The sequence below is a fragment of the Lutra lutra genome, chromosome 9, assembly GCF_902655055.1.
Source record: "Lutra lutra chromosome 9, mLutLut1.2, whole genome shotgun sequence".
Classification (NCBI taxonomy): Eukaryota; Metazoa; Chordata; class Mammalia; order Carnivora; family Mustelidae; genus Lutra; species Lutra lutra.
In genome coordinates this window covers 26574747-26589205 of record NC_062286.1, presented here as the reverse complement: position 1 = coordinate 26589205, position 14459 = coordinate 26574747, and the positions used below count along the sequence as shown (strand labels likewise).

Below are 14459 nucleotides of genomic sequence, written 5' to 3'. Positions count from 1 at the left end.
AACACACAGTTATGTCAGTGTGTTACCCCATGAATTCTGATCCTTCCAGGAAGTGTAGAACATAAGCAGAAAATGGGAAACTAAAAGAAAGGGGAAGAGGAAAAAGAAAGGAAGGTAATGGAAAATCACCTAAATAACACTAAATGATTAGCGCTAATAAAGTAGGTCAGAAAAAATCACTAATATACAAATAATTAGAAATTAATTTGCAGTTAAAAATATTGCTTCTACAAATATTAGATGTCAACTTCTTTTCAATCATTTGAACTTCCCTTAAAATTAGCTTACCAGAATCATAGCTTGGTGGCTTCATATCTCCCTGATTCAATTCTGTTCCATATTTCAACTTGTGGTATTTGGCTCTAACAAAGAAATAAGAAAATACAAACCACCTTAAACATATTTAAATGAACTTGAGGATATGTAACAGGAGTAGTCATCAGTATACATTAGTCCTGGTTACCTTTCAAAACAGCCTTCCACGGTGTCAAAGTGGTCATCATTATTATTTTTTTTATTGTTACACCATTAAGTGTCATTATAACAAATAAAAGAATAACACTGGGAATTATAAATCTTTCTATAATTACATATCACATTCTGCTTTCTATAGTATTCAAATTTCCTTGATGATTGCTAAAGTACAATTCTACTGTCAAAAGCAGTAAATAAATTTGGATTATGAAATAAACTTGTAGAAGACTAACCTTGCTCAAAATTGATGTATTTATAAAAAGAAAACTCATCTAATGATCTGTACATACAATGGAATATTATGCAGCCATAACAAAAGAGTGAGATCCTGCTATTTGTGACAACATGGATGGATCCAGAGGGTATCATGCTAAGTGAAATAAGATTAAGAAAGACAAATACCAAGTGGTTTCACTCATATGTAGAATCTAAAAAAAAAAAAAAAAAAAAAAAGAATAAACAAACAAAAAGCAGAATCAGAACAGAGAATTACCAGAGGTAAGGGTGGTAGGGGAATGGGCAAAATGGGGGAAGGGACTGGGAGATAAAGGCTTGAGTTATGGAATGAATAAGTCACAGGAATAAAAGATACAGCACAAGGAATACAGTCGATGATATTGTAATAGCACTGTATGGTGACACATGGTAGCTACATTTATGGCAAACATAGCATAACATATAGAGATACTGAATCATTGTGTTAGACACCCGAAACTAATGTAACATTGTGTATCAACTATACTCAAAAAAAGTTTTAAGTAATCTATAATACTCTGTGCCTTGTCAGGCAATTATGATTTATCAAGTATGCATTACAGTAAACAATCCAAAGGAGGGAGGGGGAATCAGCCCTAACCACCAGTGTTGAATAAGATATTTCAACAGGAATGAACAAATTTTTTTTTAATAGTCAAGATATCCTTTGCCTTTTCAGGAAGAACTGTGAACAGAAATGCGTATCTATTTCCCTTTTAAAACTAGCTAAATATAATTATTTCTGGCTAACCTGATTTCACCATTTCAGATTTAACCATCTGAGACCAGAAAAGTAATCCAGATAAAGTAAAAATTTTAAAGGTCAACCAAAAATGGTTATACTTACATAATGTATTTATGTATTTTGACTGATTTGCTTCCCTAAAATATTGAGGACTTTTATAATAAATATTAAATGTAATAAGGTTAGGATAACAACAACAATAATAATAATTTGAAAAACCAAAGTAATAAAGTAATAAAGAAGGAATGAGGGGATAATATACCCAAATTTCAAGTTAATTTTTTTAATAAAAAACTAATTGAGCATGTAACATAAGTAAGTTTTTGTATTTCAAAAAAGGTATAAAGGAAATGGAAATTCTTTGGTCAAATGGGCAAAGTACTGGAATTCATATTATTTTGCAGCTATAACAGAAAAATCAAAGTTTATATAAAGGAGAATCTTAAGAAAACCTATGAAAATTACAGACAGCTGTGTTCTATTTAAGGTAGGTAGCAAGTATATGAGTATATTATATATTAGTCTTTTTACGTTTTGCATATGTATGAAATGTTTTATAATAATATATACCTATTAAAAATAAAAAAGAAATTTTGAAAAAAATTTTTATTAACATATAATGTATTATTTGCCCCAGGGATACAGGTCTGTGAAACATCAGGCTTACACATTTCACAGCACTCACCATAGCACATACCTTCCCCAATGTCCATAACCCAGCCACCCTATCCCTCTCCCCCACACCCCAGCAACCCTCAGTTTGTTTCATGAGATTAAGAGTCTCTTATGGTTAAAAGTAAAAAAGAATATTTATTTTATATACGTGTTTTATATATATGTATGTATATATATGTATACTTCATATGCATAGAAGATTTCTGGAAAAATACATGATGCATAAGATATTAGCAAGATTTCCTTTGGTTAGGGAATGCAATGCATAAGGGAGACCATACCATACCATGTTATTTGGCTAATTAACAACGTGCATATATTTCTTCTTTTTAAAAAAATTTTAATAAATACTTTTGTTCCAAATTAACTAGAATATCTTTTTCTCTATTCCCAATGTTAATCACAAAGATTTCATAACCAGATCAAACATTTCCTAGCCTATTTCGACGTATTTGTAATAATGTTGATTATTAGAGAATATAGCCACTTAATTTTACTTAGTTACCAGAAAGTAAACAAGGTTCTTAATGTAATTGTCAATCTTCAGATTTTTCATCTACCATGACACAAAGTTATAATACCTCCTAAAAGTCAAATAGCAATTGAAAGTAACTGGTGTGAGGATGGAATTAAAGTAGCAATAAAATATTATGGAGTTTATATATGTATATGTACACACACACACACACACACATGAATGTGTGTGCGTGTGTTTGTGTGTATAGGAAAAAGCATTTCTACACATGAAACACTGCACTATAGCGCATTCTAGTGGTCTTGGGAAAAACTGCAACAGAGTTTATATAAAAGGGGAAGAGAAAATATTATTTACAATGTATGTAATAAAAATAACATACTATGAACTAACAGTTCATTAAAAAATAGACACAGACAAAGTAAGTAAAGAACTGTTGTGTTTACCACTGGCTGCATTCCCTTAAAGCAGGGTCTCCCTACTAAACTGTTAAATTCACTGAAAAATAATTTACTCACAGAAACTTTCTCAACTTAGTAACATTCCTTTTGAAGCCAACATGCCAAATACTTTTCTCACTCATATTGTTTCCCATGGTTTTATTTTTTTTTTTTAAGATTTTATTTATTTGACAGAGAGAGACACAGTGAGGGAAGGAACACAAGCAGGGTGAGTAAGAGAGAGAGAAGCAGGCTTCCCACAAAGCAGGGAGCCCAATATGGGACTCAATCCCAGGACCCTGGGATCATGACCTGAGCTGAAGGCAGATGCTTAATGACTGAGCCACCCAAGCGCCCCGTTTCCCATGGTTTTAACACTTCATCTCACAATGTTACCTACCACAATCTTACTCCCTTATCTTTTTGTCTAAATGTGACTGTAAAATAAATAGCAGAGCTCATGCCTATGAACTCTATGTCTAATACATAGCTTGGCCTCCCAACTTGCCTTTATTGGATAAAAGAGCATAAAAGTTGTATAATAATAAAGAAGTTCCACTATAGTTTTGTTTCCAAGTCTCTTATTATAAATAATGTGGTAGGAATATAACATAGCATCCCAATCACATTTTAAATGTTGATGCTAAAAATAATTTTATTAAATCAAGGAACTGTTTCTGAATTCTTTTGACATCTCAGGCACAGTACTGGCTGCTGGGAATAACCTGCAATTTATAGTTGATTAAAGGTGGAGGCAAGGAGATGCCTAAGAGATAGAAATTGAGTAACAACAGCACACTGTGATAAGAGTTATGAGTTTTATCATATGTTATAGGAATTCAGATAACAGGTTATCTAATTCTGTCAAAGGTGGTGTCAAGGAGAACTACAAAAAAAAAGATAACATATGAGATTTTACCTAAACCTCAAAAAACCATTTCCAATCAGACAAATGGATTGATGAAGAGTATTTCTGTCAATAGAAAAAGTGGGGGGAAAAAATACATCATGGGTCCAAAAAAAAAGAAAGTGTGTGTGTGCGTGCGTGCACGCACGTGTGTGCATGCACACGTGTATACGGAACTAGGAAGGGCCCTGGCTGTAAGAGGTTTTACTAAGATCTTTGAAATTAGCTAGATATTTTTAAGCAGGGATATAACACCTGTATTTCAAAAAAATGAATCCTATAAATGTGGAAGATGAATTAGAATATGGAAACATCAGAGGCAAGAAGGACATTTTTTAGTTTTAACAGTAGTGCAGATGAAAGAGAGAAATGGGAAAAATGGAATGTTTCAGAATTGTATCTTATATAGTATTTAAGGTTCTTCAGTATAGAAGTTCCTGAGTAAATCTTAAACAATATGTATTCTTGAAAAGTAAGATGTAAATTTGCTCATTTTGCATATTCCATCACACTTTAAGGAATGCCTTGAAAAATTCCTGACTAGGCGAGTAATCTTTCTGTAATGTTAAAGATTCAGTTTCACTTAATTTTGGATCTTTTTAAGTGGGACTACTTAGAAAATCTGTAACACAGCAATTCTAAATCATGATCCTTATACTTAGCTCTGTCAGGGTAAATGACAAGATGTCTAGAATTCGCTGTTCTAAAATAGATAAAGATGAAGCAAGACTGACAGGAACATTAACTGTTGAGGCTTGGAGGTGTATATAAAAGATATCAATCTCTCTACATTTATGTTTCAAATTATGCTCAATAAAAAAAACCTTAAAAATTCTTGGCTTAAAGTATTAAAAAAATAATTTCAGAATCAAAAGAATGGAAATGTTCTAGAATTCCAAAATTTTTTAAAATTCCTGGCATTAAAGCATTAGAAAAATAACTTCAGAGTTAAAGAACTGATATGTTCAAGAGCTCTAATCCACAAAGAAATGCTTTTTTATTCCTTATTATACTTAAATAGTGCCATAACATCAGGAATAATCTCAAATCATTCAGTAAATTTCAAAAGATAAAAAATCAGTGACTCCTCTCAAGAATTCCATTAGTTAAAAAAAAAAAAAATCTTCCCTAGACCCAGCCAGTTATCTCTTCTGCTCTTCAAAGTCAAACTACTTGAAACAAGTAAGTGACTGTGTCTGTCTCTATTTTATCTGTCCTTCTCAGCCCTCAATCCCCTGTGATCTGGTTTATGTTCCTGCTACCTCACTGAAACTATTCTGGCAAGACCAGCAAGCTCCTACCTGGCAAATACAGATGACTACTTTCAGTTTACTTACTTTGAGTCTGGTTGGCATCTGCAATTGTCAAACTCCCACCTTCTTTAGCTTGTTTCCACTATACTGCTCTCTCTTCCTTCTCAACCATTCCTTTGCTGGCTCTTCCTCCCTCTGCCTCAAACATTTCCATCTCCTGTGGCTCCGGATGATTCTCTCTTCTCCCATATTACTTCTTCTGCTTGCTTCAACTACTCCTATAACTTTACCCACAATATTTATGGTTCCCAAGTATATACCTCTAGTCCCACTCCCATATCTGTTTTTCAACACTTACTTCTTAATCTTTAATTCATTTGATAACTTATAAAACTTTCACTCAAGCCAGAAACTTCTATACCTCTATACCCAATCCTCTCTAATTTTTATGGATTCTATTTAAAATGTTTCATAGTGGGACGCCTGGGTGGCTCAGTTGGTTAAGCGGCTGCCTTCGGCTCAGGTCATGATCCCAGCGTCCTGGGATCGAGTCCCACATCGTGCTCCTTGCTTGGCAGGGAGCCTGCTTCTCCCTCTGCCTCTGTGGGCTACCCTGCCTGTGCTCGCTCGCTCTCTCCCTCTCTCTGACAAATAAAAAAAAAAAAATCTTTAAAAAAACACAAATAAATAAAATTAAAATTAAAAAAATAAAAAAATGTTTCATAGCCTCCTCTATTCCAGCAGCTACCATGTTATAATTTCTCAATCCTGCTTCTATTAACAGATTTTTCCAGTCCATCCCCCATAATGAGTGGTGATCTTTCCAAAATCTATTTCATACTATTCCATGCTCCTTTCAACTGCATGACAACTAAATACAACATGTATCCCTAGACTGGATCCTGGACCAGGAAAAAAATACTATAAAATACAGTACTATAAAAGTACTATAAAAATCATTACTGGGACATTTCATGGGAAAAAATGCTATTAAGATCATAACTGGAACATATGAATATGGGCTGTATTAGATAATAGTGCTATATCGACATTAAATTTCCTTAATTTGATAAAGAGTTATAATTATATAAGGGAATCTCCTTGCTCTTAGAAGAAATATACTGAGGTATACAGAGGCAAAGGGGTATAATGTCTGCATCTAAGTAGCAAATGATTCAGGAAAAAAGCAACATGCCTACAGAGTGAACATACCAGTTAATACAGCAAAATGTTGTCAACTGGGTGAATCCGGGTAAAAGGCACGTAGCTCTTGCAACTACTATTAGCTTGAGAAATTTTAGATTAAAATGTTTTGAAAAACTTTCAATGTTCCCTATTATATGGAAGATAAAAGTCTGAACTCCTTAGTTAAGTTCTCCATGATCTGGCTCTTGCCCCCGTCTACCATTATCACTTATCAAATCACAACTACATCCTACCCTCCACACAGTGACTGCAAATTTCTGTAACACACCAAACTGCTCTGTTCCCTGTCAAATATATCCTCTCTACCTCCTGAACTTTGCCTATCTGGCAAACGCCTTATTTTTATGATGCTGTTGAAGTCTCAGCTCCTCTCCAATTATATCCTTCCTTCTACTTCCACCTTCCACTACTCCCTTCTTTGTGACCCCACTGTACTCTGTACACTTATCTCCCATAGCACCCATCATAGTGAACTGCACTTTTGTGGTTTAAAGTGTGTTTCTTGCTACTCTGAGCCCTCAAGAATAAGGACAATGGCCTATGTTTACACTCAACTCCAGCACAGCACTTAAGTTGGATGGATACATTAATGAAATGTTTAATGATAAGGGACACACTCATACACACACACACACACACACACACACACACACACACACATGCCTAGTTACTTTAGTATAGGTATATTTTAATTCTTCTGTATTACAAAGATAGAATAATGTACTGGTAAAGAGTATAGATGCCAGAATCAGACAGACCTGAGGATCTGAATCACAGCTCTCCTATAACTTCGCTATTCTATTCAAGTTACTTCGTTTTTAAACCTTAGGGCCTGGTACACAGTAGTTAATAAATAGTTGCCATGATTAATGTTATTACTTTCTTTTCGATGATGTCTATAATTAGATTGCTTAAAACCTAAAATATTACCAAACTGCATGCTTTTAAAAAAGTAGTTTCCCTACCTCCACCATCTCTCCAATACAGCTTTCAATCAACCTCTCAAGGAATAAAAAGAATCATCTATTTTTTACCAAGAGGTCAGCCTGTTTTCAATTTCCTGTGCCATTCAAAGATCCCAAGTAAAGGTTCTAATAAAGTTTAATCTGCTTCTTAGTATTCACAGATATTTTCTGTTAAATGCCATTTTGTGGCAGTTTTGCAAACAGCCCATCCATTAACTTCAAAGAAAGGAAAAAAAAGCATGTGATCAAAACAAGCAAAACAGAGAATTTCAATATTGCCTATCAAGTAAGTACTCAATTATCAGAAACGAAAAATTATCTAAAAACAAAAATTCCAGGGCGCCTGGGTGGCTCAGTGGCTTAAGGCCTCTGCCTTCAGCTCAGGTCATGATCCCTCGATTCTGGGATCAAGCCCCACATAGGGCTCTCTGCTCAGTGGGGAGCCTGCTTCCTCCTCTCTCTCTGCCTGCCTCTCTGCCTACTTGTGATTTCTGTCTGTCAAATAAATAAATAAAATCTTAAAAAAAAAATTCCAAAGACCACCGTAATTCATATAAAAAATTTCCAAAATTCTCATCTATGACCTGCTGTCCTTTACTTGTGATCCAAGCTTAGTTACTAGAGTATCTTAGACACTAGCAACACAGAAAGATAAGGTTCACTTCGGAGAGATAGGAATAGGGATAGCAAAGGAACAAAATACCAAAAAAGTCTAGAAAAAGATAAAAAGGTTCTTAAGACAGTCTATATTTTTTCCCAAAGAAAACATATCAAATTAAATAATATTAGTTGATGAGGGAGTAAGCATCACAGAAATTTCCTTTACAACTCAAAAACAATTTCAATTCCATAAAGAAATGGATAATGACAGGCCAGAAAGCATATAAGTTTCTTAAAAAAGGACAGGACAGAGGAAAAATGTAAAATTTCTTAAATAAATCATATAAATCAGTTTACTGGTCATGATTACTAAACAATCACATGAACATTAAGTTAACATATTATAACCATTTTAAAATGTGTAATAGAGATACTATTTCCTGAATTCAAAAGTATTAAGTATTAAAATTTGGATTTGTTTTAGGAATGACAGAAAAATTACTCCAATCTTTACAGAGAAATCTTCCATTTCACTGAATTACCTTTCCTGTTTAAGAGCGTACTCCAGCATTTTGATCCTCCTCACAAGATCTTTCTTCAAAATTTCTTGACCCTTTCTTTCCCCCTGAAGGAAAGCAATCTGGGCCTAAGTAGGGAAAAGAAAGACAAAGCTAAGATTAGACCAAATTAAAAAACTTTTTAACCCAGTTGAAGACAGAAATTTTGGGAGACTGGATACTTAGATGCAAATACACTTCCTTTTACATATGGGTGACAAGGTATGTAAGTATATAGAACGGCACTGATTGCAAGGGGGGAAAAAGTTTTGTTTTGTTTTGTTTTTTTTAAATAGGCATTTTAGGGGCACCTGGGTGGCTCAGTGGCTTAAAGCCTCTGCCTTGGGCTCAGGTCATGATCCCAGGGTCCTGGGATCAAGCCCCACATCGGGCTCTCTGCTCAGCAGGGAGCCTGCTTCCTCCTCTCTCTGACTGCCTCTCTGCCTACTCTCTGTAATCTCTGTCAAATAAATACATAAAATCTTTTAAAAAATATGCATTTTACTTCAGATCAGGGATATTACAACAGGTAGACTGTATCCTCCAAGATTCTATAATCTAAAACAACCAATATAAATGCAGACATTATGCAAAGGGTACAGAACAGTTTGCTCAAGTGTTTGTGGCATTGAGGGGGTTTCTCTTTTATAAAAGTGAAGATGGGGAAAGGGAATGGTAAAATCCTGAGTTCCTGTAATACCACTGCAAAGTAACAGTTCTCAGAACTTCACCACATATGTAAATCTTATGATGGATTCAAGATTGTTTTGAAAGACTTTACTCTGGACCTCCCCCACAAACAATAAACAGCTGCCTTCTCTCAATCCACACCTTTCACCCCACCCCCTTTTAGGAGATTTAATATGCAGGAAAAAAGTAAAAGTTCAAAAAAGGAAAATCAGAAACCACAGCCCTCTATAGGTTCCTGGCCCCTTCAAGGAATAATTAAAGAAAAAACCCTACATTTTAACATGCAAACAAACCATAAAATTTTCATCTTCAGAAAAACAGCTAGCAAGAATGGCTTTCCTGAATATCTAAAAGGACATTTAGAATTGAAATAGTATCTTCCACTTAAGGAACTGAAACTATGTTACAAACACTCACTTGTTAAAGTAACTCCTTTAGAGTTACACCACTAGAATACCACTAAGAATAGGGCAGAAAGGACTGAAGGACCCTCAAGGATAACCATCAATTTCACTATTCTCATAAGCTTTCCCCCTCCATTTCTATTACGTTAACGCAGATAACAATTATTTATATTTCCACAGTGCTTTCTATTTAAGTGAGCAAGAACTTATATTTAATGATGACCTTAACACATCCTTAAGAAACTGGATTGTCCAACTAAAGTTTAGTGAGTGAACCACTAAACTTACTTATACTCAGTTTGAATAACACTCCTTTCTATGTTTTCAGTACCATATTGAACACAAAATCCAATTTACTAAGGATCTTATAATTTTCAAGATACAAGTAGTGCTGGTTTTGTTTTTATTTCAATAAGCTCTTAAAATTGCAATTAAAGAAGGGTTATTTTTTCTTACAGAATTAAAAATACTCCAAAAACAATCATAGATGAAAAGACATCAAATATCTATACTACCCAAACTTAATGATCATAAAACCTTTGAAATTATGTATTCTACAAGGAGATTCATTATTTTATGTAAGCATAATAATACATTGCATTTAAAGCTGATAAAAATGAGGGGTGCCTGGGTGGCTCAGTTAGTTAAGCTTCCAACTCTTGATTTCAGCTCAGGTCATGATCTCAGGATTGTGAGACTGAGCCCCAACTCAGGCTCAGCGCTGGGCATGGAGCCTGCTTAAGATTCTCTCTCCCTGGGGGGCCTGGGTAGCTCAGTCAGTTAAGCGTCTGCCTTTGGCTCAAGTCATGATCCCAGAGTCCTGGGACTGAGGCCCTCATCAGACTTCCTGCTCAGCAGAAAGCCTGCTTCTCCCTCACCTCTCTGCTCATGCTCTCTCTCTCTCTCTATCCCTCATCCCCATCTGCCTCACATCCACCTGCTAAAAAAAAAGGAATAATAAAAGCTGACAAAAATGAAAGCCTTGTCAAAAGGATATGATAGCCCAACTTCTTTGACCAAACAATGCTTTGGCATAGAATTCTATATACTCTTCAAAATGGCTTTAATAAAAACAATAACCTAGCCATATAATTATAAAAATCAAAGTAATAATAAAATCAATGACCAATTTCTTCCTCTCTATATCCTTTGGCTAGTTCTGTTTTTCTGCCACCATCATGGTTCCTGGATGATTGTGAAACTTCAGCCCATAATACTGGAAAGTCTTTACTGTGATTAAAAACTCCATGGGACGCCTGGGTGGCTCAGTTGGTTAAGCAGCTGCCTTCGGCTCAGGTCATGATCCCAGGGTCCTGGGATAGAGTCCCACATCGGGCTCTTTGCTCATCGGGGGAGCCTGCTTCTCCCTCTGCCTCTGCCTGCCATTCTGTCTGCCTGTGCTCGCTCTCTCTCCCTCTCTCTCTGACAAATAAATAAATAAATAAAATCTTTAAAAAAAAAACAAAAAAACTCCTTGTGTTCCCAGTACACTTGCTTCCCCATCCTTCTACCAATTCACATATTGGATTAGCTAAATATTTAATAAAAACAAAAGAGCTAGAACTGTTTTAGAGAAAGATTACAGAGAAGATGGAGTTGCCTAGAAAGATAAATAAAAAAGAATGATAATATTAGTGATTTTTTCTTGGTGATCACAGAACACCTCTGTGATACTTCTTTCTGCCAAAGATGCATAATCTGAAATCAATCATAAGGAAATATTAGGCAAATTCAAGTTGAGGGACATTTTACATTAACTTTCTTGTAATGTTTAAGTGTCAGGTCATAAAAGTCAAGGAAAGACTGTTTTAGATTGAAGGAGCCTAAAAAGACATGAAAACCAAATGTAATACAAGATTATGAACTGAATTTGGCTATAAAAGGATATTATTAGGACAAGTGATGAAACATGAATGGAGTCTGAAGATTAGATGGTAGTAATGTATCAGTGTTAATTTCCTGATTTTGATGGTTATATATGGTTACATAAGATAGTACTTGTATAGAGGAAATAAACACTAAAGTATTGGGTGGGAGGCAACAGCCTATCAGGCTGGCTGGCAACTTACCCTCAAATGGCTCAGGAAGGAAAAAATTCTGTGTATCACCCTTGCAACTGTTCCGTCAATATAAGATCTTTTTTTTTTTTAATTTTGAAATAAACACTATGCCAACTACCTTAATATGATAAGATACAAAAAATTCAATTCAAAGTCAGCATCATGTATGATAGAAAAACCCAAGAAATACAGACAATTAGGAACAAAAAAGGATTGCCATTTTTTACCACAAATATTTAACCACATCCTGGAGGTAGTGGCCAATGTCATCAGTCAAGAAAGAAAAAAGTTTAAAAACAGAAAAAAGAAAATAAAATTATCATCATCTGAAAATGGTATGAGTAGATACCAGGAAAATCCAAAGAAACTGACTATAAAGTCTTACAAAAAATAGAGGAATTTGAGTAAAGGCTATATATAAAAATAATAAATTAAAACCCAGGAGCTATAAATAATAGATATAATGATAGAAAACAATCCCATTTATAATAACAAAAATAAGATGATTAGAATAAAACTTCCAGAAAAAAATAAAATCTAAGCAAAGAATACAGCACATAATTCTAAAGTACACATGGAAAAAATAAGCAAAATAAATAAATTATTCAAAATCCCTGAATACTAATATGGAAGGATACTATTGTTTGAATTGGCTTATTTAATTGAAAAGACAGGAAGGGGAGGAGAGACATAAAAACTCCATGGGACGCCTGGGTGGCTCAGTTGGTTAAGCAGCTGCCTTCGGCTCAGGTCATGATCCCAGGGTCCTGGGATAGAGTCCCACATCGGGCTCTTTGCTCATCGGGGGAGCCTGCTTCTCCCTCTGCCTCTGCCTGCCATTCTGTCTGCCTGTGCTCGCTCTCTCTCCCTCTCTCTCTGACAAATAAATAAATAAATAAAATCTTAAAAAAAAAAAACAAAAAAACTCCTTGTGTTCCCAGTACACTTGCTTCCCCATCCTTCTACCAATTCACATATTGGATTAGCTAAATATTTAATAAAAACAAAAGAGCTAGAACTGTTTTAGAGAAAGATTACAGAGAAGATGGAGTTGCCTAGAAAGATAAATAAAAAAGAAAGAACTGAAAGACTGAAAGAAAGACAGGAAGGGGGGGGAAGGAAAGAGAGGAAAAATCAAAAGATAGTGGGCTGTATCTATACAAAGGAATGTTATGTTTTGTTACAAAGGAGATGGTTCTAGGTATATTGATGCAGAATGATTCCCAAGATAGATTAAATGGGAAAAAAAAAAAGGCAAGACAGAGAACAAAGTATATAGTTTGCAACCATTCGGTTTAAAACAAAAAGGTAAATATACTATTGTGCTCTATGTATAAGTAATAACTCTGGAATGACTCACAAACATGCGGTCGTTCTGAACATCTCCAAAGAAAGTAACTAGGTGAATGGGAGAAAGAGGAACAGGAGTTAAAACTACCTTTAAATATCCATGTCCATCCTTACACCTTCTGAATGCTGTACCACAGGCATGTTACTATGCATAAAAGTCTCTTAATTGAGAAATGTAAAGCCAATTACAGCCAAACAAATTCATTCACCAGATCTGGCTCCACAAGCCACCAGTTTGTAGACTTTGTCTTGGATTTTTTTTTTTTTTTAAAGATTTTATTTATGTATTTGACAGACAGAGATCACAAGGAGGCAGGCAGGCAGGCAGAGAGCGGGGGCGGGGGAAGCAGGATCCCTGCCCTGCAGAGAGCCCCATGCAGGGCTAGATCCCAGGACCCTGAGACCATGACCTGAGTCGAAGGCAGAGGCTTAACCCATTGAGCCACCCAGGCACCCCTGTCTTAGATGTTTTAATCCAACTACATTATTTTTACAAAGGAGAAAAAAGAATCACCAAGAGATTGAGTAGTTTATATCCCTAAAGAGCACAGCATTCTCACAAATGAACTAAGATGACAGTCCAAAACCATGAATGAATCACCACTTGGAAAACTCAAGACACAAACGTAATGTAGTGGGAGTATTCAGCAACAAGGACAGGACAGAAAAATGCATGGTCCAAAGGGCCCCTTAAAAGTGCTCCCTGCACATCACTACAACAGAATTCCTTCTGAAATAAGAGAGTTCTCTAGTTAGGGAACAAATCTATGCCTAGCCTCCAACACTGTTAAGTAATATGGAATAGTGATGAACTCAGTTACCTAATTTTTTTTTATTTTATAGCTATACTTCTCTATGAACTATTAAGCTACAATTTGCCTACTTTTTAAAACTCTGCTTCTGCCTGCACTATTGTCATCTCAACATTCTCAGAGTGAATTCTTCTGAACTTTCCAGAGTTCTAAGAACAAAAGATTAAGACATGCAATTGAAATCTTGAGAAAAAAATTAGAAAAAGGAATAAACTCAATTTGATCAAGTAGATAAGGTATGAAAGTAGTTTTCAAGTGTTACAAATAAAATAATTTATCTTTTAAAATTTTAAGTCATCATGCATCCATTTATCTGTACAAGGAAACCTAACAGTAATGGCACATATATTCGAAAAGAAAACTTTGGAATTATCTTCAAGGAAAATGAATGCTAGAACTTTCACGATGCCTTATAAGATTTTTACATTATATACCTAGAATTAGACCCTCATTTCCTAACCATTAGAAATAAAAAAGATTAGGGGGGCGCCTGGGTGGCTCAGTGGGTTAAAGCTTCTGCCTTCGGCTCAGGTCATGATCCCAGGGTCCTAGGATCTAGCCCCACATGGGGCTCCCTGCTCAGTGGGAAGC

General features: G+C 35.2%; 1 protein-coding gene across 2 annotated transcripts in view; it reads right to left on the bottom strand.

Annotated features, from left to right (window-relative positions):
• Window positions 1-14459, bottom strand: part of STRN (striatin) — a 116780-nt gene that overhangs the window by 69697 nt on the left and 32624 nt on the right. For both annotated transcript variants that reach the window (XM_047744052.1, XM_047744053.1), the window contains exons 2-3: window positions 8538-8641; window positions 289-362 (exon numbers count right to left, since the gene is read on the bottom strand). In XM_047744052.1, coding sequence (XP_047600008.1) covers window positions 289-362; window positions 8538-8641 — 178 coding nt within the window. The remainder of the gene's footprint in view (window positions 1-288; window positions 363-8537; window positions 8642-14459) is intronic.